The sequence below is a fragment of the Lynx canadensis genome, chromosome E2, assembly GCF_007474595.2.
Source record: "Lynx canadensis isolate LIC74 chromosome E2, mLynCan4.pri.v2, whole genome shotgun sequence".
Taxonomy (NCBI): Eukaryota; Metazoa; Chordata; class Mammalia; order Carnivora; family Felidae; genus Lynx; species Lynx canadensis.
The window spans coordinates 36,498,665-36,524,718 of NC_044317.1; the positions used below are offsets into that span (position 1 = coordinate 36,498,665).

At 37.4% G+C, this 26,054-nt stretch overlaps 1 protein-coding gene across 2 annotated transcripts in view; it reads left to right on the forward strand.

The window, feature by feature from the left end:
- Positions 1-25,549, forward strand: part of NETO2 (neuropilin and tolloid like 2) — a 55,956-nt gene extending 30,407 nt beyond the window's left edge. For both annotated transcript variants that reach the window (XM_030299452.1, XM_030299451.1), the window contains exons 7-9: positions 6,537-6,765; positions 22,418-22,531; positions 24,569-25,549. In XM_030299452.1, the coding sequence (XP_030155312.1) occupies positions 6,537-6,765; positions 22,418-22,531; positions 24,569-25,149 (924 nt within the window). In that variant the 3' untranslated portion in view covers positions 25,150-25,549. The remainder of the gene's footprint in view (positions 1-6,536; positions 6,766-22,417; positions 22,532-24,568) is intronic.
- Positions 25,550-26,054: the final 505 nt, after the last annotated feature.

Below are 26,054 nucleotides of genomic sequence, written 5' to 3' on the forward strand. Positions count from 1 at the left end.
GAGACCAAATACAACAAAAGATCCTCCCATTGCTCCTATTGCTCAGGAAATTCCAAGGGTTTTGGGAGCTCTGAGCCAGAAACAGAGATGAAGATGAAATATATATATTTTATTATAAAACAAAGTATGACAGCAGAAATACTGATCAGTAGTTTCCTTATGTCTTTGGTAAAAGAATTGGCATAACTTTTTCCTTGCATGGTTGGTATAATTTAACCGTGAATTCACCTAGGCCTGGAGCTTTTTTTGTAAGGTTTTTAACTATGAATTCATTATTTTTGATAAATGATATGGCCATTCAGGTTACATATTTTTCTTAGAAGTGTTTGGGCAGTTTGTCCCTTTTAAGGAATTTGTCCATTTCATCTGAGTCATCTGATTTGGGGGCATAGAACTGTTTACTGTATTTTTTTTACTGTTTTGTTTGAAAGATTTTATTTCTAAGTAATCTCTACACTCAACATGGGGTCGAACTTACAACCCCAAGATCAAGAGATGTATGCCCCACCAACTAAGCCAGTGAGGCACCCCCTTTTTTCAGTCTTCTTAATGTTGGTAGGGTCTGTAGTGATATTCTCTTTTTTTCTTTCTTTTTCTTTTTAAGCTTATTTATTTTGAGAGGGAGTGAGAGAATCCCAAGGAGGCTCTGCACTGTCAGCACAGAGGCTGACGCAGGGCTTAAATCCATGCATGAACCATGAGATCATGACCTGAGCTAATATCCAGAGTCAGATTCTTAGCCAGCTGAGCCACTCAGGCGCCCCATCCTCTTTTTTTTTTATTCTTGATGGTTTATATTTATCCAGATATTTTACCATATCTGCTTCCTTTCATTCATAAAGTTCTAGGATTCATTCTAGTAGCCTTTCTCTTTTACCTAAGAACTTCCTTTAGGGGTGCCTGGGTGGCTTGGTCCGTTGTGTGTCCAACTTCTGGCTCAGGTCATGATCTCAAGGTTCATGAGTTCCTTCTTGTGAGTTTGAACCCTGCACCTGCTGACAGTAGAAAGTCCACTTCCGATCTTCTGTCCCCCTCTATCTCTGCCCCTCTCCTGCTTGTTCGTTCTGTGTCTCAAATAAATAAATAAATAAATAAATAAATAAATAAATAAATAACTTCCTTTAGCATTTCTTTTATAGCAGGTCTGTATACAGCAAACTCTGAGTCTCTTACATCTTCACCCGGGTGTGTTATTTGCCCTCGTTCCTGAAAGAACATGTTTGCTGTATATAAAATTCTAAAGTTTACAGGTTCTCTTTTTCAACATTTAAAAATTTTGATGGACTGCCTTTGGCACTGATTTCTGAAGAGCAATCCACAGCCATTCAAATTGTTCCCTTCTACAAAATGCATAATTTTTCTCTGTCAGTTCTCAAGTCTTTGATTTTGATTTTTGATGTGTGTAGGCCTTGGTTTTTGTTTGCTTTTATCCTGTTTTATGTTTGCTGAGCTTTTTGAATCTAAATTTTTGTCTTTCACTAAACTTGGGACAGTTTTAGCAATTATTTCTTCAAATATTTTTTTCTGTAAGAATCTCTTCTCCTGAGACTTAAGGGACATGAATTTTAAGCCTTTTGAAATTGTTCCACAAGTCCCTGAGGCTCTGTTCATATGTTCTCAACCCTTTTTACTCAGTATCTCAGATTCTCAGGAGTCCTCTTCCAGTTTACTGACTTCACTCTGCCATCCCCATTCTCCTATTGGGCCCATACAGTGGATTCTTTTTTTTTAGTTTCAGACATTATATTTTTCAATTTCAGTTCTAAGGTTTCCACTTGGTTCTTTAATAATTTCTATTTCTCTCCTATAATCTGTCTACTCCTTTAGCGTTTGCCTTTACCTCACAGAGCATGTTTATATTGTTGCTTTAAAGGCGTTGACAAAAAAAATTTTTAAAAACTAAAAAAAAAAAGGGGCGCCTGGGTGGCTTGGTCGGTTAAGCGTCCGACTTCGGCTCAGGTCATGATCTCGCGGTCCGTGAGTTCGAGCCCCACGTCAGCTCTGTGCTGACAGCTCAGAGCCTGGAGCCTGTTTCAGATTCTGTGTCTCCCTCTCTATCTGCCCCTCCCCTCTTCATGCTCTGTCTCTCTCTGTCTCAAAAATAAATAAATGTTAAAAAAAAATTAAAAAAAAAATAAAGGCATTGACAGTTCCAATATCTGGATCCTGTTAGGATTGAGATCTGTTGACTATTTTTTCATTTCAGAATTAATCCCATTTCCTGGGTCTTTATATGTAATTTTTTATTATGTCTTGGATATTGTCAATTGTGTCATTGTGAGACTCTGGGTCCTGTTAAAAATACCTGGAAAATGTTGGCTTTTGTTATTATTTATTTTATTTTTGTCAGACAGTCTACCCAGTTAGATTCAGATTGCATGTACCATGTCATTTTGTGTGGGTGGTGGTTCCAGCATTTGTTGAGTTTTTGGGGCCTTTGCTGTGCTGTGGAGGCTTACCCAGGGGATGTCCTGCTCAGGTACTTGAATTTGGTTTCTCAACATCTTTGTCATGTTTCTTTAGTTCTGTTTCATGAATACGCAGGTAAGCCAGATAGGTATGCCATGAATATGTAGGGAAGCCAGAATTAGTGCTTTTTCTTTAGTTCTCTGCTCTCCAAGACTCCTTCACATTCTCCAGATAACGTTTCCTTTTCTCATTTCCTCTGGTGGCCGAAAAGAAGTTTCTTCAGTGTTTCTGCCTCCTGACCTGTGAGTTTTGAGTGACTAAGAGAGAGAGAGGGGGAAAAATGGGGTGGGGGAACTCCCTCCACACTCTATTGACATCATCATATCCTTTTCTTAGTTCTGCTAGTTCAGGAGATGGGATTTCTCTTGGGGTTTCAGTTGCTGCTGTAGCTGCTGCATGCAAATCTGTGACTGGTGCTTACCCTGGGCAGAGCTGGTAGAGTGGGAAAAACAAACCAGACACACACACACACACACCCCTCGTCCCAATTTCTCAGTCTTCTGGCTGGAGTGCTTTCTCTGAGTTCATTGTCTGTTTTTTGCTGTGAGTTCCATGAATCCGCCCAGGACACAAAGGAGAAAGAAAAAACTGAATCTCACCTCCTTTATGGGTCATTCAAGTTTGACTTCCTTCAAGGCCCATCTTTTACTTTCCAGAATTTTCATGTAGTTGCTTTTCACATTTTATTCTGAATTTTTAGTTAAGCCATACTGTTTCATCTTGGGTGGTTCTGGAAGTCCATTTATTTAATGTAGTAAAATTGATTATTTTTATCTTTATGGTTTATACTTTGTGTCTTCTATGTTTGTTTTTAATAAACTTTCCTAACCATAGGTTGTAGAACTACACTTATGTATTTTGATCTGTGTGCTTTGGTTTTAACATTTAAGGATTGATTTTATGTCAACTATAAGATAAGGATCTAATGTCAGTAGTTGTACTGCCTATTATCAAGGGTCTCCTTTTGATCTGGAATGCTATACAGGCATACTTCATTTTACTGCATTTTTTACAAATTAAAGATCCAAGACTTCAGGGAAGAAGTATCTACAAATGTGGAAACAGCAAGAGAACTAGAATTAGAAGTGGAACCTAGAGGTGGGACTGAATCTCTGCAACTCATGATAGAACTTTAACAGATGAGTTGCTTCTTAAGATGAGCAAGAAAGTGGTTTCTTGAGATGGAATCTCTTCCTCGTGAAGATACAGTGAAGATTCTTGAAACGGCAACAGAGGATTCACAATATTACATGACTTAGTTGATAAAGTAGTGGCAGGGTTTGAGAGAATTGACTCCATTTTAAAAGAAGTTCTGCTGTGGGTAAAATGCTACCAAACAGTATTGCATGCTGCAGAGAAATCATTTGTGTGAGAAGAGTCAATTGATGCAGCAAACTTCATTGTTGCCTTATTTTAAGATATCACGGTCACCCCAGCCTTCAGCAGCCATCAACATTGAGGCAGGATCCTCCACCAGCAAAAAGATAATGACTTGCTGAAAGCTCAGATGCTGGTTAGCATTCTTTTTTAGCAATAAGGTATTTTTGAATTAAGGAATGTACATTTTTTTAGACTTAATGTTATTGCATGCTTAACAGACTACTGTGCAAGCCAACTTTTATATGCCAGTTTTGGGAACCAAAAAATGCATTTGACTCAATTTATTGTAGTATTCACTTGATTGTGGTCTGGAACCAAACATGCAGTACCTCCAAGATATGTCCATAGTTGCTTTCTGAGGATGTCATTGCATTTCTTTTGGAGTCTTCAGGAGTTCCAGTAGACTGCATCCCCTTTTCCCTCCACACTGAGAATGTGGAGATTCAAAATAGCTCCTTTATTACAACAAAGGCTAGAGGAAGCAGCTTAGTGAGAGAGTCATATTAGACTTGCTAGTTCCTTACCCACCAGTTGTATTTCCCACCTAAATCTAGCCTGGACCATCCCAGCCCAAGGAAAGTTTGCATCTGCAGAGGAAACCCACTAAGGTCACTGCTTCCTACTTGGTGGTCCAGGGAAAGAGACCAGACTCCCCACCATCAAAGTAACTCCACCTCCCTGGGGAAGGTGTGGGAGTGGGATAAGAGATGAGCATTTAGTAGATTTGTTGTCATGCAGTCTGGGTGAGAGAAGAGTTATATGTGCTCCCCTCCCACCTATTTCAATTTGTTAGGTTCATACTGTTAGAAATATTTTCTGAAAATTAGTTGAACTAAACTTATTTCAGTATTTTGCTACACTCAGAAAAGAATGTCATTATCATAGGACTTAAAACTTTTAGCTTAAAAAGTTAAAGAGCATTTACTGTGGTCTTGTGTAGTACCATGTTTCTTTGGATTACAGAAAAGATTAAATACCTCAGACTTCTTTATTGTTTTTCTTATATTTAGCTCTACCAGTTCATAGTTTTATAAGCCTAGCCATGTATTCATTACTTGCTATGAGCAAGAATTACACTAGATATAATTAGCACATGATTCTCTCATTGGAAGACCTTACAGTATAATAGGGAAGGCAAATAATTACTGTATTGATGAAACTTGCTCACTACCACAGAACCATGGACAGAATGCTTTGGTTATGTAAACAGTGGAATTAATGAGAATAAATGATATATTTAAGGAAACCTATTGCTTATATGTAATACATTTATAAAGGTTTTATGAGGTTTTGAAATGGTGATCCTATTTAGTTACCAATTTTCCACCATTCTCTTGGAAGTAGCAAACTGGTCATTTCAAATAAGCTAAAGTTATTTGGTCGAAATTTAACCCTTTGAGCTATATTTTTTTGTTTGCTTAGTTTTGTGCCATCAAGATATTTTAGAGAGAAGAGATCTATGACATTACGTTTTTGTTATATGAAGTCTTTTATTTTTTTTTAAGTTTATTTATTTTAAGAGCAAGAGAGAGCTGGGAGGGGCAGAGAGAGAGGAAGAGAGAATCCCAAGCAGGCTCTGTGCTGTCAGTGCATAGCCCAACACAGGGCTCAAACCCATGAACTGTGAGATTGTGATCTGAGCCGAAACCAAGAGTCAGATGCTTAACTGGTTTAGCCACCCAGGTGCCCCAAGTCTTTTGAACTGTGCTTGTGCCTGCATGAAGGGCATCCCAGAGAGTGGGAAGAACACAAATGTTAGAGTCAGTACAGCCTAGGTCAGATCTTCACCCTGAGTAACTTTGGGCAAATTCCTTAATCTATCTGAGTTTTCATTTTCTCCTTGCCTGTAAAGAATAATAGTTACTTCATTCAGTTATTTTAGAGATAAGCACAATGTCCTTCTAAACCCGCAACCTGAACATTAATGCGCACAGTCCTTCTAAGCCTACAATCTAAAGGAAATCTTTAAACAAGAGTGGACCAAGCATATTTTAAGAACTTAGTGCCAGGTGGCAAGCTGCCTATAAAATTTCAAGAAAAAGAGTGCTAATCAAATTAGAATACTAATAGTGCTTATTTTGGTACTACAGTTTACATCTTCCTGACAGAAACCTTAGAAATTGTCATTTATGGGGTGAAATTTTAAAGCCACTTAAATATGCAGTATAGAATAAGGGTAAATAAATGACAGGACATCATGGGAATGTTTATGGTTATGAAGAGTGTAGGTAATATAAAAATGGTTTTGATGTGTTACATGAAAAACCAGGTTGTATATACCTTACTACTAAACTTGGGCTTTAAAAACGTGAAGAAAAACTTTTAAAAAACTACATTTGTTATGAGGGATTCTTTTATTTTCCCAATCTGTCAGTACCACAAGATTGCTTTCATAATAAGGAAACTAAGACAACCAGTGAGCCTCATGGAACAAAAAGTTTCTTCTCTTTATAGATCAAACACAAACTTAAGATTCCTTAAATGCTTAGTTCCATTAAGACAAAGAAAGAGGCCAAAGAGTGTCTTAGTCTTTTAACTGCTTAGGCCCCAGCCTTTTGTCTGTTGTTAGATTTATGTTTATCTGTCAGCTACTGTAATCTAGTCTACCATGTTGATTGGATAGCAGAACTAGAAAATTCAAATTTATATTTTCAAAAGCAGTGTTTTTCTCTGTTTTAATGTTACAGATTTATTTGAGGTTCCTAGATTATCAAATGGAGCACTCAAATGAATGCAAGAGAAATTTCGTTGCAGTTTATGATGGAAGCAGTTCTATTGAAAACCTGAAGGCCAAGTTTTGCAGCACTGTGGCCAATGATGTCATGCTGAAAACAGGAGTTGGAGTGATCCGAATGTGGGCAGATGAAGGTAGTCGGCTAAGCAGGTTCAGAATGCTCTTTACTTCCTTTGTGGAGCGTAAGTAAATCCTATAGCATTGAGATCTTTTACATAATTTTCATTTATTCAGAATTCAGTTCTATTTTCTTTTGGCAAAGACTAGTAACAGGATATAGAAATAACTAAGTCTTAGCCCCTATTCTCAAGGAATTAACTGTCCTGGGTGAAAAACCATGTTAATACATTAAATTGGAGCACTACCTTAGTATAAAGGTGTAAATGTGATAGGGAATGCAGAACGTGGAGACTTCTTTCAAGATTTAAAAAATTATCGGTAGTAGTAATTCAGTGTGGTGAATAATTATGAATCTACCAAACCATGCTCATCAAAGATCTAGATAGGCTGTTTTTTTCTAACTTTTTATTTTTAAATAATTTTAAGCATATAGAACGTCATGAAAATAGTAGAGTTTTCATATGCCTTTCACTCAGGTTCCCCTAATAATGTAGTAAAACTGAAAAATAACACTGACTCAGTATTATTGACCAGTATATAGACCTTATCTACATGTCACTAGTTTTCCCATTAATGTCCACATCGCATTTACTTTCATCTGTCCTTTAGTGTCCTCCATCTGTGACAGTTCCTCAGTCTTTAATGACCTTAATACTTTTGAAGGGCATTGGCCATTTATTTAGTTGATTGTCAGTGTAGGTTTGTCTGATGTTTTCTCATGGATTCTTTTGAAGTTACGTATTTCTGTCAGTACCCCAGAAATCACATTATATCTTTCTCAGTGTATCACACCAGTGAGGCAGGGGTACATAATCTGGATTTGTCTGACATTAACTTCAGTCACTTGCTTAACGTGCTGTCAGGTTCCTCCACTATAAAGTTACTAATTTTTTCATCTTAATTAATAATTCTCTTTGAGACTATGTAATATCCTTTTGCTCACTGTTGTTAGTTTCTCATGTAATAGGTATTCCTGTAGTGTTTACCTAATGGGAGTTTTCTGTTTCCATTATTCCTTCTACCCTTATTAATTGTAATTAAACTGTGAGAAAGAGCTGTTTTTCCCCCTCATTTATCTATTGTTATTTATATCAGTATGAGTTTATGGATTTTTATTTTATGCCATTATTATATATATAATTATATATGATATATAATTATTATAGTACTAACATTATTTTGTTGCTCAGAATCCCAGCTTTGGCCACTGGGAGCTCCTTCAAGTTGTCTCCTTTATCCTTTTGATGTGCCTTTAAAAAAAAAATCACTTTCTTACTTTCTGTTACCACAAGATGGCCCAGGCTCAACTGTGTTTTCCCTGGTCCAGCCCTAGAACCAACCATATTTCCAAGAAGCTCTTTCCTTCTCTTAAAGAAAACATTCAGAAAACACTTTTGTTTTTTTGTTTTTTAATAGAAATCATAATGAATCTGTGGATTGCTTTTGATTAGTATTGTCATCTTAATATTAAATTTTCAGTCCATGAACCCAGGATGTCTTCCCATTTATTTGTTGTCTTTAATTTCTTTCAACAGTGCTTTGTACTCTTTAGTATTCAGGTCTTGCATCTCCTTGGTTACATTTATTCCTAAGAATTTTTTTGTTTAATGCTGTTATAAAGGAATTATTTTCTTTTCCAGTTTTTCATTGTTAGTGTGTAGAAATGCTCCTTACTTTTGTCTTTTGTATGCTGTTTTTTGTATCCTACAACTTTACTGGATTAGCTCTGTGTGTGTCTGTGTGTGTGTAATCTTGTTAGGGTTTTCTACATATAAGATCATGTTACCTGCAAACAGATAATTTTACATTTTCCTGTCCCATTTGGATGCTTTTTATTGCCTTTTCTCGCCTAATTGCTCTCGCTAGAACGTCTAGTACTATGTTGAATAGAAGTGAAAGGAGACATCCTTGTCTTGTTTCTGATCTTAAGAGAAAAGCTTTCAACCTTTCACCATTGAGTGTGGTGTTAGCTGTGGGGTTTTCATATATGGCCTTTATCACATTGAGGAAATTTTCTTCTGGCCCTAGTTTATTAAGTGTTTTCATCATGAAATTTTGTCAAATGCTTTTTCTGATTCAGTTGAGATGATCATGTCATTTTTTCCCTCTTCATTCTGTTAATGTGGGGTGTTACACTGATTTTTGTATGTGGAACTGTTCTTGTGTTCCAGGAATAAGTCCCACTTGGTCATGGTGTATAATCCTTTTAATATGTTGTTGAATTCAGTGCTAGTATTTTGTTGAGAATTTTTGCATCAATATGCATAAAGAGGTATTGGTCTGTAGTTTAATTTCTTGTAGTATCTTTGTCTGGCTGTGGTATCAGGGTTATGCTGATCCATAGAATAAGTAAGAAGTGATCCTTTCTCTTCAGCTTTTTGAAAGAGTTTGAGAATTGACATTCTGTAAACATTTGGTAGAATTCATCAGTGAGGCCATCCAGTGCAGGGCTTTTCTTTGTTGGGAAATAGTTTGATTACTGATTCAATATTCTTGCTAGTTAGAGATCTGTTCAGATTTCCTGTTTGGTTTTTATTCAATTTTGGTAGAATGTATGTTTCTAGGAATTTGTCTATTTCGTCTAGATTAGTAGTTTATTGGTGTAGAATTGTTTTAGTATTCTCTTCTAATCCTTTTTATATCTATAAGATCTGTAATAATGTCTCCACTTGCATTTCTGATTTTAGTAATTTGAGTCATTTTATCTCTGTTTCTTTTTTTCCTTAATCATTGTAACTAAAGTTTGCCAATTTTGTTGATCTCGTCAAAGAACCATTTTTTGGTTTTTTCTTTAGTTTTTCTATTCTCTCTCTTTATAATTTCAGTACTACTGACAAAGCCATAGAACTTTGAGTTTAGTTTGCTCTTCCTTTTCTGGCCCTTTAAGGTTAATGGTTCCAGATCTTTCTCCTTTTTTAATGTAGGCATTTATAGCTATAAATTTCTTTCTTAGCACTATTTCATTGCTTCTCATAAATTTTGGTATGTTGTGTTTTCATTTTCTTTGGTCTCAGGTATTATCTAATTTTACCTTGTGATTTCTTCTTTGACCAGTTGGTTAAGAGGGTGTAGTTTAATTCCCACATATTTACAAATTTTCTAGTTTTCATTTTGTGACTGATACCTAGTTTTACTTCATTGTGATTGGAAAAGAAACTTTGTATGATATCAGTCTTTTAAGATTTTTGTGTGTATATGGCTGGCCTAACATATGGTCCATCCTGGACAAAATTCCTTATACATGAGAAAAATGTATATTTTGCTGTTGCTAGGTGGAATTTTCTTTATGTATCTATTAGGTCCTCCAGTTGACTTATAGTGTTATTCTTTCATTTGGTTATTTATCTTCTGTTTGGTTGTTGTATCCATTATTAAAAGTGGGATATTGAAGTTTCCAGCCATTATTGTAGAATATCTAATTCTCCCTTAAAATTCTGATAGTGTTTCCTTCTTATAATTTGGGGCTCTGATATTTTATTTATTTATATGTTTTTATAATTGTATTTTCTTGATGAATCCCTTTTACCAATCTACATTGTCCCTTTTTATCATTTGCAACAGTCAATACCCTGACATTAAAGTCTATTTTTGTCTGATATTTGTATAGCCACCCCAGCTCTCTTTGGTTAACTGTTTGCATGGAATATCTTTCTCCATTTTTTTTTTTTTTCAACCAATTTGTATCTTTAAATCTAAAGTGAGTCTTTTGGGGCGCCTGGGTGGCGCAGTCGGTTAAGCGTCCGACTTCAGCCAGGTCACGATCTCGCGGTCCGGGAGTTCGAGCCCCGCGTCAGGCTCTGGCCTGATGGCTCAGAGCCTGGAGCCTGTTTCCGATTCTGTGTCTCCCTCTCTCTCTGCCCCTCCCCCGTTCATGCTCTGTCTCTCTCTGTCCCAAAAATAAATAAACGTTGAAAAAAAAAAATAAAGTGAGTCTTTTGTAGAACAGTATATAGTTGGATCTAGGGGGGGGTTTGTTATCTATTCTGCCAATCTCTGCTGTTTGAATAGAGGGTTTAACTCATTTACATTAACAGTAATTACTAAGGTGGAAGAACTTCTACGCTTTTGCTATTTGTTTTCTAAATGTCTTAAAGCTTTTTCTCCCTCATTTTCTTCATTACAACCTCCTTTTGTGGTTAATTGATTTTTTGTGGCAACACAGTTGAATTTCCTTTTGTGTATATTCAGAAATTTTCTTTGTAGTTATAATGGGGTTTTCTCTTTATCTTAGTTAAGTCTTTAAAAGTCATCTTTACTAATTTGTGAGCATGTGAGAATTTTTTCATCTTAAAGGATGTTGTAGCTCACTGTAGATACTAATCCAGCTTAAAAGTGGAAGAACTCTGAGGACAGATTTTAGGATTCTTCCCTTAAATTCTTGATAATTCACATGAACAAATCCCAAGGAAAAATTGGTTCTATTGCCTTTCTATCTCCTGTAAAAGTCCAAGTGACTTGTCAGTACTTTTGATAATTATTTTGATTTTGCTTATTGTAAGTGTAAATCATATTACATTACCTTTGATTTAAAAAAGAAAACTGTCTTCAAGGGGTGCCTAGGTGGCTCAGTTGGTTAAGCATCTGGCTTTACCTCAGGTCATGATCTCATGGCTTGTGAGTTCGAATCCCACATCAGGTTCTGTGCTGACAGCTCAGAGCCTGGAGCCTGCTTCAGATTCTGTGTCTCCTTCTTTCGCCCTCTGCCCCTCCCCGCTCGCTCTCGCTCTCTCTCTCTCTCTCTCTCTCTCAAAAGTAAACATTAAAAAAGTTTTTTTTAACTGATTTCAAAAATACCTTCATGTTTTTGGCTTGGTTTTAAGTGGCCTTTAACTTTAATCTACATTTGGAGAGGGCTGATTAGCCTCTCTGACTAATCCCTTTCCTCACAGTCACCTCTGTATGAAGAAAATCACCATTTAAAGATTTATCCAGACTGCCCCAAGATAGTTTAGTGTGTATGTTCACATCATATATATTTTTTAAATAACTGGTATATATTGTCCTCGTAAGAGAAGGAAATATTTTCACCTTTATATCCTAAGTGAATAGAGTAAAATGGTAAACTATATGATTTTTGCAAGTCAAAATTTGTAAATATAAAGGTGTAAGAGTAAGATACTATCAGATATTTTCCTTCAGAAATTTAGGAATTAGTACTTTTTCCCTTTACTTATAATTTCAAAATATTATTGTTCCATGGATTCTATATTAATATCATGATTGTATGTGACCTACACAAGCTTTATTATAGCTGAACTCTTCTGTCTGTAATTTTACAAGACTTGATGAATTGCCAGATGGGCAGTTGGGTTATGAAGCCAATTTAGCCAACCAGCCTTCCTACCTGCCTTCCATTCATTTATTTAACATTTATCATACAAGATGCTATTTGCTATGAAGATACAGAAATGGATGAAACATTCCCTGCTCTAAAGGATCTTATTATAGTCACTTAGGTGAGGTGACATAGATGCAAATAAGGCAGTTACAGGATTGACTATGACAATGACTGTTTGAGACAGAAAACAAAGTGCTTCCTGATTAAATATCCAGGTTACTTCTAGCAGACAGCATTGATTATGGAGCAAGTAGTCCTGGAAGGTAGGACCTTGGAGTTTATCCTTGAGATTTTAGAAGGTAGAAATGTTGGATAATTGAGGTTGCTATTCCAAACAGAGGCCACAGAATGAACAAAAGCATGGAGCCAATTTGGACCACAAGAAGTAGTAGAAGAAAGAAGAGAGAAAAATGAGTCAAAAGGTAGATTAGAGGGGCACCTGGGTGGCCCATTCGGTTAAGCATTTGACTCTTGATCTTGGCTCAGGTCATGATATCACAGTTCATGAGTTTGAGCCCCATACTGGGCTCTGCACTGTCAGTGTGGAGCCTGCTTGGGATTCTCTTTCCTTCTTTCTCTGCCCCTCCCCTGCTCATGCTCTCTCTTTCAAAATTAATAAATAAACTTAAAAAAAATTTTTTTACAAAGGCTAAAATTAGAGCTCATGGAGCACCTGTATAGCTCAGTCAGTTGAGCATCAATTTGATTTCTGTCCCTACCTTACTTGTGCTCTTGCTTTTTCTCTATCTCAAAACAAAGAAATAAACTTAAAGAAAATTAAAAACTGAAAAAAAAAAAGGTAGATTAGGGTTGCCTGGGTGGGCTCAGTTGGTTGAGCGTCTGACTCTTGCTCTCAGCTCAGGTCTTGATCTCCAGGCCATGAGTTCAATCCTTGCTTTAGGCTCTGCACTGGGCATGGAGCCTAGCTAGAGTTAGAAAGCCTTTAAATTAAAGGGTAAAAGTAGGGGCACCTGAGTAGCCCAGGCAGTTGAGCACCTGACTCTTGGTTTTGGCTCAGATCATGATCTCATGGTTTGTGGCATCAAGCCCCACATCGGGCTCTGTGCTGACAGTGTGGAGCCTGCTTAGGATTCTCTCCTTCCCTCTCTCTGCCCCTCCTCTACTCATGCTCTTTATTTCAAAATGAAAAAATGAACTTAAAAAAATTTTTTTTTAGGAAGACAAAAACTAGAGTTCATGATGTAGCTCAGTCTGTTGAGCGTCCGCCTCTTAATTTCTGCTGAGGTCAAGATCCCAGGGTCGTGGGATTGAACTTTGTGTTGGGCTCCACACTGAGCATAGAGTCTGCTAAGATTTCATTCATTCTCTCTCTCCCCCTTCCTCCCTCCCTTTGCCTGTCTCCCCAGCTTGTGTGTGCGTGAATACACACTCTCTAGAATAAAATAAAATAAAATTAGAATTCATGTTATAAGCTTTGGGGAGTTTTGAAGGGTTTTGTACTATAAGATGATGTAATCAGAGCTGTGCTTTAATTGGGGCGTGGAGGTCATAGGAGGCTAACTTCCATAGTCAGAGGGGGAGACCAGGAAGGTCTGAACCAGAGCAGTGACAGAAGAAAGAAGAGTTGTGGAGGTAGAATACACAAGATTTGGGGACTGATCAAAATGAGTCAAAGATACCTACAGTTAGGGTCTGATTGACTTAGAAAGTGAAAATTGAGGGGCGCCTGGGTGGCGCAGTCGGTTACGCGTCCGACTTCAGCCAGGTCATGATCTCGCGGTCCGTGAGTTCGAGCCCCGCGTCGGGCTCTGGGCTGATGGCTCAGAGCCTGGAGCCTGTTTCCGATTCTGTGTCTCCCTCTCTCTCTGCCCCTCCCCCGTTCATGCTCTGTCTCTCTCTGTCCCAAAAATAAATAAAAAACGTTGAAAAAAAAAAATTTAAAAAAAAAAAAAAAAAAAAAAAAGAAAGTGAAAATTGGACAGATGAAGGGAAAAAGCTTTGAGTTATTTTGGATTTAGTGAGTTTTTCAAGTAGTGGGAAATGTTGAGCTCAGCAGTAATACTTGCATGGAGTATACTGCTGCTGCTGCTTGTTGCCCTATTGATGGATATCAACTGTGTCCAGAAAATTTTTATCAACTTTTCAAACTTGAAAAAAACAGCTATGTAAAGGCTGCTTCACTATTTCAAATGACTACAAAGCAGTGCTTGATACAAAGATACAGTTAAAGTTAGCAAGAAAGCCTTTCAGCCGTTTTCCTTTCTCCTCGTCTTATTTATTCCCAACATCTTGTACCTGTGTTTTCCAACAGTACCCATCAGCCACATGTAGCTATTGAACACTCATAATGTGGCCCATCTAAATTGAAATGTGCTATAATTAAGATTTATTCTGAATTTCAAAGACTTGATAAGAAATAATGTAAAATATCTCCTTATATTTTATATACGTGTTAAATGAGAATATTTTGGATATTGTTTCAGGGCTCCCTAACACCACCCACATGGTAGGTGATTTGCTAGAAGGACTCACAGGACTCAGCATACATTTGAATACTCACAGCTAAAATTTATTACAGTGAAAGGATATAGGATCGACAAGGGAAAAATACTGTCTGAGTCTGGAGAAATCCTTTCACAGACTTCCTTATCCTCTCTCCCTCCCATGAAGGGCACACTAAGCATGTGCATTTCTTAAGCAACAAAAAATGCAGTAACATGTACGTTTCTGCCCAGAGAACCCACTTAGAGCTCAGCACCCAAGTTTTTGTTGGGGGCTAGGCACATAGGCACCATCTATCTGCCTTGCCTGTACCAAAATTGTAGACTCACGAAAGGAAAGAAGGTATATGGCATAAATGATGTTGTTCACACCAACTCTAGGCACCATGAACCTTACCAATCAGGGAATGGAGGAAAGTCAAGTTCTCAGTTGCCAAAACTAAGGGCCAAACTTGCACACAGACCCTTCTAAAGGTAGCAGCCTCAGTCCTTCTATATTTCTCTTTTCTGCAAAGATATATGGGGTTAAATAAGCTACTAGTGAAATTAATTCCACTTGTTTCTTTCTAAATATCTTTTTTATTGTGGCTACTTGTTCATATTTTGCCTTACATTATATTTTGGGTAACACTGGTCTAAATCCTAAATGCAAAATTATTCTCTGATGTGTTTTAGTTAAGGTATTTCTGTATCTGCACTAGTGATGTCTCCATCAGTACAAATCTGATAAGTAAACAGGTGAAAAGCCTCCCTCAAGTGATGTCTTTACAATAATTAAATATAAAACTAAGTTAAAGGTTGCAATAGACTTAGCTCCATATCCTAAATTTAGCTTTATTATCCATGAAGAACAAGAAAACCACCCCTCCAAAAAACAAATGTCATATGTATGTGATCAAAATAAAGGATTTTATAAGTTTTCTAAAACAAAAGTCCTGGTTTGGAAATCTCCTTTTTTTATTTAATGTTTATTTATTTTGAGAGAGGGAGGGAGGGAGGGAGTGGGGGAGGGGTAGAGAGAAAGGACAGGGAGACAATCCTAAGCAAGCTCCATGTTGTCAGCTTGGAGCCTGACATGGAGCTTGAACCCATGAACCATGAGGTGATGACCTGAGCCGAAATCAAGAGTCAAATGCTTAACCAACTGAGCCACCCAGGTGCCCAGGAAATCTCCTTTTAATCACATTAGAGAGCTCCAAACCATACATTTTTATATGCTCATCATTAATTCAAATTGTTTTGTTTTCAACTTTTTTGTTTTTCTCTAAACTGTTAATAATTTGTAACTGTTATGAATCCATCCATGAAAACAATCAATATTTCAGAAAAGGTTTACATAAATGGGCTAAATCTGCATGAGATATTCACTTCATACCTACCCATTGTGGATTACAGATATGACTAAAATAATATAACTTGGCTAAAGTGAAAGATACAGAATAACAGTCAGTCAATATGTTTGACCTCTTCCCAAGCACTGAATACTAATATACACCTCACTCTTTCAGACAGGATATGGTTTTAGGAAGATAATTTCTAGGACTACAACCATGAAAGCAACAGAAGTTATTTTTGTCAAAATAAATCCATAATGTGATTTTCAGTGACATACTGCCTATAGGTCCCTGCGGGCCTAGTTGAAGGACAGACCATCTTTCAGCATCATTGCCACATCTCATGGGAAGGGAAGGGGGGCTGAAACCATAACCCTTCTTCTTTCTCATGCCATGATCCAGTAGTGAGTAAAAGGGAAAAGGCTAGAAGTAGAAAAATAGTTCATAACTGGCACTATTTTTGCTATTCTCTTTGCCCTTTACTTATAAATTGCTATAATTCAGCCATTTTTTTATAGTTTTTAATTGAAGCATGTCATTAGCATCCCAGGTCAATAACTGATACTTTGATTCTCATCATAAACAGCTATGCTTACCCACTGAAAATCGATAGAGCTTAATACATCTGTAATTATGAATATAATGTATTTCTACAAAACAAAACCTGATATCACTGCTGCTTTCTAATTGCTTTAAATCATGTGGGGAGCAATTGTAAAGAATTCTATAAAATAAAAACCTCATGAGGGTGTTTTCTACTTACTGTTTAGTCAGTGAGAAACTCTGAGCAGAAAACCTGTCTTTTTTTTTTTTTTTGCCACTTTTGAACCATAAAGAGAATCCAGATGTGGTCACACAATGTTCTATGGATAAACTTAAAGAGCTAATGATAGTTTGACTCAAAATCAGCATGCCTAGAAGCCACAGTACTTACAACCTCACTCAGCTTGTCTTGAAAATAGCTTCTATTCCCTGTATTCTCATTTGTGAACTGGATAAGATAGGTAAAATTAGAGGTCAGCAGGTAATATGATATAGTATGTATTAGGATTGTGGTATGATACATAAACAAAAAGCCAGAAAACTCCAGTTTTTAGAAGTGAGAAATTCAAAAATACTGTGTGTTCTCTAGGCCATTTGTTATGTTAAACTGCACACATGGGTGTAATATAATTTTATAATATACATGACACAACTGAAGTGGGTTACCAGCTGAGTTTGTACTTAAATAAAATACCACCATACTGGGTTTTTTTCAATTTATTCATTTTAAGAGAGAGAGCACGCAAGCAGAGGAGGGGCAGAGGAGAGAATCCCAAGCAGGCTCTGCATTGTCAGTTCAGAGCCCAAAGTGGGGCTCGATCCCACAAACCATGAGATCATGACCTGAGCCAAACTCAAGGGCCCAACACTTACCTGACTGAGCCATCCAAGCACCCCATCATCATATGTTTTCTTTGGCTTTCCTGCCCTCAACCTCTAATGGCTTATTCATGTAACTCATATGTATTGCCCTTGTAAGTTTTGAAACCATCAAACATTTTTTTAAGAATCATGAAATATTGGGGCGCCTGGGTGGCGCAGTCGGTTAAGCGTCCGACTTCAGCCAGGTCACGATCTCGCGGTCCGTGAGTTCGAGCCCCGCGTCAGGCTCTGGGCTGATGGCTCAGAGACTGGAGCCCGTTTCGATTCTGTGTCTCCCTCTCACTCTGCCCCTCCCCCGTTCATGCTCTGTCTCTCTCTGTCCCAAAAATAAATAAACATTGAAAAAAAAAACTTTAAAAAAAAGAATCATGAAATATTACTTAATAGTTTAAATGATACATGTGATGGGTTCAGTCTCTGAGTAAATTACTTGTTATATACATGATACTTCTAAGAATAGAATTATCCACATGATTGAAACCACTAATTTCATAGTCTCATTGATTTTAGAACCAGAAGTCTGAGATAACAGTCATTTAAAAAGATTCATTTAAAAAGAGGAAACAGCGACCCAAGGAGTTAGTTAAAATCTCAAAGTAGACAGGTTAACTAATAACAGAAACAATTTTTCTTAATTACTAATCTATTTTTTTTCCATTCTCTGCTTCATAACATGATTTCCCAAGCTATTCACAGTTCTTAGCTATTTTAGATTCTTTAGTTATCAGAGCCACCTAAGGGTTATTATACTTAAACTGGAGTGGGTAAGTACCCAGCAAATAAGCAAGCCTAAAAGTTTAGTGCACTGAATAATTAACTGTATATAAACGTCATGCCTACATTCTGTTTAATTTATAGTAGGGAGGGAGGAAAGATAAACAAATCCTAGTTCATAATGATTAACCATAGATAAGCCTGCTGAACTAGAACTTGGGTGAATATTACTTTTGGGGGATTCTTCCTTAAAAAGAGATTTTAGGGGTGCCTGAGTGACTCAGTTGGTAAGGCATCTGACTCTTGATTTTGACTCGGGTCATGATCTCACTATTTGTGAGATTGAGCCCTGCGTTGTGCTCTGCACTGACAGTGCAGGGCCTGCTTGGGATTCTTCCTCTATCTCTCTCTGTCTCTCTCTCTCTCTCTCTCTCTCTCTCTGCCCTCCCCTCTATCTCAATAAATAAATAAATAAACAGTCTTTTAAAAAAAGAGAGCTTATATTTGCTCTCTAATAGCAAAGCAATTTTGGATGTTATTTTAATTGAAGAATAATTGACATTCATTCAGTGGATGATATTCTATTCAGTGATTTGATATTTACATACATTATGAAATGATCACCACCATAAGTCTAGGTTCCATCTGTCACATACAAAATTGTTATAATATTATTGACTGTATTCCCTAAGCTGTACATTCTATTCCCATGACTTACTTGTTTTATAACTTGAAGACTGTTCCTCTTAATCCCCTTCCCCTATTTCATCCTATCTCACCCCCGCACCCCTACTTCCTTCTGGCAACCATTAGTTCTCTGTTTCTGAGTCTTTCTGTTTTGTTTGTACATTTGTTTTTTTAGATTCCACATATAAATGAAATCATCAGTATTTGTTTTTCTCTGACTTATTTCACTTAGCATAATACCCTTTAGGTCCATCCGTGTTGTTACACATGACAAGATTTCATTCCTTTTTATGGTTCAGTAATACTCCATTGTATGTATGTGTGTGTATACACATACACACACATTTTTATTGATTCATCCATGGATGGGCACTTAGGTTGCTTATATATCTTAGCTATTATAAATAATGATGTAATGAACAGAGGGGTGCATACATCTTTTTGAATTAGTATTTTGATTTTCTTCAGATATATACCCAAAAGTGGAATTGCTGGATTATATGGTAATTCTATTTTTAACTTTTTGAGGGACCTTTATACTGTTTGGAGAAACTTTATACTGGTGCAGGGGCTGCACCAATATACATTCTCACCAACAGTGCATGAAGGTTCCCTTTTTTCCACATCTCCACTGACACTTATTTCTTGTCTTTTTCACGACAGCCATTCTGACAGGTGTGAAGTGATATCTCATTGTGGTTTTGATTTGCATTTCCCTGATGATTAGTGATGCAATGGATGTTGTCTATTGACCTACATTATAAGTCTAATAAATATTTGATAGATATCAGATGATGTTTTAGGGTTTCCTGGGGACCCAATAAATACCTGTTTCTATAGTCCATTTTCAGAGCCAAACTGAGAAATAGACAAAGGGGTCAGGCAGGTGGATACCAAACTGTCAGGTTTTTGTTTTCTATGTGTGTGTTGGTTTTTTGTTTGTTTTTTATCAGACTGTCAGTTTTATTACTGATGATGCAATTGGACAATGTGGTTAGGTATTCCAAAGCTTCCTATGATTGTAACCTAAAGATAGGGCCTTCTCTTTAGAGGGAAAGAAATACTAACTTCATTATTGTTTTAATAAGGTTCATTGTATATTTATTTTTAAAAAGATACTTTTAGGGAAGAAATTCAGTTATTAATCTCATAAAATTTTAGATATTTCTTTTCATCTTGAAAAGAAACTTTTTTTTTAATATTAATGTATTTTCAGAGAGAGAAAGCATGTGTGCTCACACGTGAGATGGGAGGGGCAGAAAAAGAGCAAGAGAATCCCAAGCAGGCTCCTCACTGTCAGCCCAGAGCCCACGAACTGTGAGATCATGACCTGAGCCAAAATCAAGAGCCAGGTGCTTAACCAACTGAGCCACTCAGGCACACCTTGAAAAGAAACTTTTAAAAAGAAAATATAAAAAATATTTTCACTCTTACGTGGATCCTGAGAAACTTAACAGAAACCCATGGGGGAGGGGAGGGAAAAAAAAGAGGTTAGAGTGGGAGAGAGAGCCAAAGCATAAGAGACTCTTAAAAACTGAGAACAAACTGAGGGTTGATGGGGGGTGGGAGGGAGGGGAGGGGAGGTGATGGGCATTGAAGAGGGCATCTTTTGGGATGAGTACTGGGTGTTGTATGGAAACTAATTTGACAATAAATTTCATATAATAAAAAATAAAATAAAATAAATATTTGAAGCCTGTCAGTATAATAGAGAGTGGTACTCAGTTTTCCTCCCTTGATGTGACATGTATCTTCTCAAAATAAATGTAGAATTTTTTAGACAGGAAATACATTGTGTTTGAGTATATTTTTGGAAATCAAAATGGCTAGTTGATTTTTAGGAGCTTCTGTCATAATTCTGCAGTCTTTTTGAGTGGAAGAAAAAATAAGCTATCCTTCTTGACTTTCAGATTTGTGTGTGTGTGTGTGTGTGTGTCTTTACACTGAAATACACGTTATTACTATGCTGGTACTTTTGTCTCTGATCTAAGACTTTATTTCCTAACTAAAGTAAACACACTGAGTCATAATCTAGTGTAACAAATTTTTACACAAACAAGGAGAAGTGTTAGATGGAAGCACATATACGGTATGACCGGAACACAGGGGTCCCTAGCTGCCTAGGAGAATTGAGGGAATCTTCACAGACAAGGCAACATTTTGGATGATCTTGAAAGATGAGTAGATGGTCACCAGGAAGGGAAAGGAGGAAGGAGACATTTCAGGCTGAAAGAACAGTTTATACAAAATACAAAATTATGTGGTATATGTTCCAAAATCTTTGTTGTTTTAAAAAATTTTAATGTTAAAATTCTAAAGAGTTATTTTTTTGTGTGGTAAAATCTATATAACATAAAATTCGCCATTTTAACCATTTTTGAGTATATAGTTTGGTGGCATTAGGTACATTCACATTTTCCTGCAACCATCCCCACCATCCATCTCCAGAACTTTTTTATCATTCCCAACTGAAACTCTCCCATTAAACACTCCCCATTTCCCTCTTCCTCCAGGTTCTGGTAGCTATTGCGCTTTTTTTCTGTCAATGAGTTGACTGCTCCAGGTACCATATATATACCCGGAATCCTACAATATTTGTTCTTTTGTGTCTGGCTTCCTTCAAGCATAATGAATGTCAAGATTTATCTATGTTGTAGTATTTGCCAGAATTTCCTTCTGAGTTTTAACACTGAATAATATTTCATTAGATATGTGTACACCACATTGTGGTTATCCATTCATCCATCAACAGATATTCAGATTATTTCTACCTTTTGGTGGAATGATGCTGCTGTGTGCTTGTCAATAATGCTGCCATGAACATGGCTGTACATTACGTGTTTGAATCTTTGCTTTTAGTTGTTTGAGATATGTACCTAGAAATAGAATTGCTGCAGCACATGGTAATCTGTGTAAATTTCTGAGGAAACTCCATACTGTTTGCACAGCAACTGTACCATTTTACATTTCCCTCAGCAATGCACCAAGGGTTCCAGTGTCTCCACATCCTCACCAACATTTTCTTCTAACAGTTTGGAATGCTACCAGGCTATGTACTACTTCCTTGAGAACCATGGCAAATATATTCATATTCTCATTACATTAAAAATGACACTTGGGGCGCCTGGGTGGCGCAGTCGGTTAAGCGTCCGACTTCAGCCAGGTCACGATCTCGCGGTCCGTGAGTTCGAGCCCCGCGTCGGGCTCTGGGCTGATGGCTCAGAGCCTGGAGCCTGTTTCCGATTCTGTGTCTCCCTCTCTCTCTGCCCCTCCCCCGTTCATGCTCTGTCTCTCTCTGTCCCAAAAATAAATAAACGTTGGAAAAAAAAAAAAATTAAAAAAAAAAAATGACACTTGGGGGGGCGCCTGGGTGGCTCAGTCGGTCGAGCGTCCGACTTCGGCTCAGGTCATGATCTCTCAGTCTGTGAGTTCGAACCCTGCGTCGGGCTCTGTGCTGCCGGCTCAGAGCCTGGAGCCTGCTTCGGATTCTGTGTCTCCCTCTCTCTCTGACCCTCACCTGCTCATGCTCTGTCTCTCTCTCTCTCTCTGTCAAAAATAAATAAAACATTAAAAAAAATTTTTTTTTTTTAAATGACACTTGGGCACCCTTAAGTAAAAGTTTAGGTGAGACCATTTCAGAGAGTATTGGCCTTTGTCTTATTGTTTATATAGTAGGAGTGTATTCATGAAACAAGTTTAAGTGTAAATAAACCAAAATGAGTTCTTAGCAACAAATTGTTTTTCTTTCCTGCAGCTCCCTGCACAGGTAGCACTTTCTTTTGTCACAGCAACATGTGCATCAATAATTCTTTAGTCTGTAATGGTGTCCAGAACTGTGCATACCCTTGGGATGAAAATCATTGTAAAGGTGAGTGCAATGGCAAAGGCCAACCTTTTTGAGAGAAAAGTGACCATTGCCCTTCATTAAGAAAGACTTAAAATGCCCTTTTCTACCACTGTACTTAGCAATAGCTGCTTTGGCAGAAATGGAAACATAAAATATAAATGTTTGTTTTAAATAGAGTGTAGACCTCTGTTATGTGGTGAAAGTAAAGAAAAATACTTATTCCCAACAAAAGCATTCATTTTTATGTACTGTGTTTTTTAAGTTGTTCAAAAGTCTGCTCTAATATTTCTTTCATTATTTTCTTATTCATATTGTAAAGATACCTTATTCTCAGAATAATTTATAAAGTTACCTAAAATAGTAGTATTTTTTAAATTATATACAAATGCTGTTTAATAAATATTGATGCATTCAGTCTTAAAAAGCAGCAAAGGGGCGCCTGGGTGGCGCAGTCGGTTAAGCGTCCGACTTCAGCCAGGTCACGATCTCGCGGTCCGTGAGTTCGAGCCCCGCGTCGGGCTCTGGGCTGATGGCTCAGAGCCTGGAGCCTGGTTTCCGATTCTGTGTCTCCCTCTCTCTCTGCCCCTCCCCCATTCATGCTCTGTCTCTCTCTGTCCCAAAAATAAATAAACGTTGAAAAAAAAAAAAATTTAATAAAAAAAAAAAAAAAGCAGCAAAAACAGGGGCGCCTGGGTGGCTCAGTCAGTTGAGCGTCCAACTTCGGCTCAGGTCATGATCTCACAGTTTGTAAGTTCGAGCCCCGCATCAGGCTCTGTGCTGACCGCTTGCTCAGAGCCTGGAGCCTGCTTCAGATTCTGTGTCTCCTTCTCTCTCTGCCCCTCCCCCGCTCACGCTTTGTCTCACTCTGTTTCTCAAAAATAAATCAATGTAAAAAAAAAAATTTAAAAAGCAGCAAAAACAGACTTGTGAGAACCGCTCTTTTTCATTTTATAAAATTTCCTATGTTCTATTTCTAGTGTATATCTAGGGTAAATGTGACTTGTGGTAATAGTTGAATATCTACAAACATTATCAACTCACTGTCTCAGTCCTAAAGTTTACCTCCCTTTTATTCTCCAAAAGCTCAATAAATATCTTACCGTGAAAAGTTAATGTGATCTGATACGGCTGTCTTAAGTACTTGAAGTAATTTAAGGTAATCATTCAAATGTAGATTATGATAATAACATGCCTAAGTGGGTTAGCCTGATCACTTTAGTTCTCTCTTGCTGATGGCGGTTAGTGGAGATACTGTGGATATACCTCAACATGGCAGTTTGTCAGAAATACCATAGGGGGGCCCGGGTGGCTCAGTCAGTTAAATATCCAACTCTTGATTTCAGCATAGGTCATGATCTCATGGTTTGTTCATGAGATCAAGCCCCATGATGGGCTCTGCCGTGAGAGTACAGAGCCTGCTTGGGTATTTCTGTCTTCCTCTCTCTCTACCCCTCCTCTGCTCGTGAACACTCTCTCCCTCTCAAAATAAGTAAGCATTAAAAAAAAAAAAAAAAAGATATACCATAGAACAGAAAGCTAAACTTGATAGAATAAGAGTATTTGTTTGGTATTTTCCTTTTTTGTTTATTTTTTTGAGAGAGAGAGCACATGTGCGTGCATGAGCTGGGGGAGGGGAGGGGACAGAGAAAGAGAGAGAATCCCAAGCAAGCTTCCTTCCTGTCAGCACAGAGCCCAACATGGGGCTGGACCCCACAAACTGCGATCATGACCTGAGCCAAAATCAAGAATCGGACACTTAACCAACTGAGCCAGCCAGGCGCCCCTGGCATTTTCTTTATGTTCATGTATTTAATTTAATTTGCAAGAACCAAGTCCTTTTTCTTTTATGTAATCTATCTAGCCATATTATGATTGACTGATTTAACCAGAAATCATAATGGTATTGTTTTATTTGTTCAAAAACCTAATTTTAGGTGGCATCATCTGTGGTCTGTTTGACCCACGTGTTCTGCTTTACCTAAAAATACCTTACCAGTTTGGGACAGGGCTCATTAATGAATTTTGAAAGCCTCATTGTTTCTCTTTCTCTTTCTGCAGAAAAGAAAAAAGCAGGACTATTTGAACAAATCACTAAAACTCATGGAACCATTATTGGCATTACATCAGGGATTGTCTTGGTCCTTCTCATTATTTCTATTTTAGTACAAGTGAAACAGCCTCGAAAAAAGGTCATGGCTTGCAAAACTGCTTTTAATAAAACTGGATTTCAGGAAGTGTTTGATCCTCCTCATTATGAACTGTTTTCACTAAGGGACAAAGAGATTTCTGCAGACCTAGCCGACCTGTCAGAAGAACTGGACAACTACCAGAAGATGCGGCGCTCCTCCACCGCCTCCCGGTGCATTCATGACCATCACTGCGGATCGCAAGCATCCAGTGTCAAACAAAGCAGGACCAACCTGAGTTCCATGGAACTGCCTTTCCGAAATGATTTTGCACAACCACAGCCAATGAAAACATTTAATAGCACCTTCAAAAAGAGTAGCTACACTTTCAAACAGGCACATGAGTGCCCTGAACAGGCCCTAGAAGACAGAGTGATGGAGGAGATTCCTTGTGAAATTTATGTCAGGGGGCGAGATGATTCTGCACAAGCATCCATATCCATCGATTTTTAATCTTCTACAAAAGGGGACATTAATTATTAAGTATGTACGTATGCAGCCTACAGAGCACCCATTCTCTCCAGCAGCCAACCCTTTTCTCCTGTCGAAACTAGGAAGACCTTCATTTCCCATTAATCTATTGTAATGGTGAAGTTTTTATTATCTCAGGCAGTCTATATGTTAAGCCAACCAAGGAACTTACTCCATTCAGTGAAAAAAATAATAATCATTTATTGCTTGGTGTCACATAAACAAAGTACCAGTTAAATAGCATTTAAAGAGTGAAGTAGTTCTGCTGAGCCAGGCTCAGGCTGCTTCAGGAATACTGCTCTTGATTGATACAGTTTGTCAATATTGTGATCCCACAATAAGTTTAAAAATAAGGTTTTTCTTTACATTCCTTTTGTTTTTCTTTTCTCTAAATTTAATTTGTTTTATAAGTTTGTGATTTTACCATTTTGGTTTCTTGCTAAATATAAGTGGTTATCATACCACACATATTTCAATACAGGCATTTGTTCTAGAATTTGTCAAAATATAACTAGTTACTGTGGTAAGTGCCAATTAAGACCCGGAGTTCTGTTTCGCCCATCTGTTTCTTGACTAATTTCTATACTGCTGCCTTTTAGTTACTGGATTTTTAGTCTTTATTTTTTGTGAATGGTAAATGATATGATTTATCGCCTTTAGGTCCTATCTTGTCTTACTTATACTAGAAGAATTCATAATCCTAGGATGTATGCACCCTTGCCAGTTATGACTAAAAACTTAAGGATTAAAATTTCTGAAAATCTTTTGAAATTTCCCAAATTTGGTCACATTCAGTGATAGCCCATTCATTCCTGTGAGCAAAGTCATTTAATTCATTTTGGAAGAAGCCTGTAATTATGTTTATTTCCAGCATTTCTCACCACCAG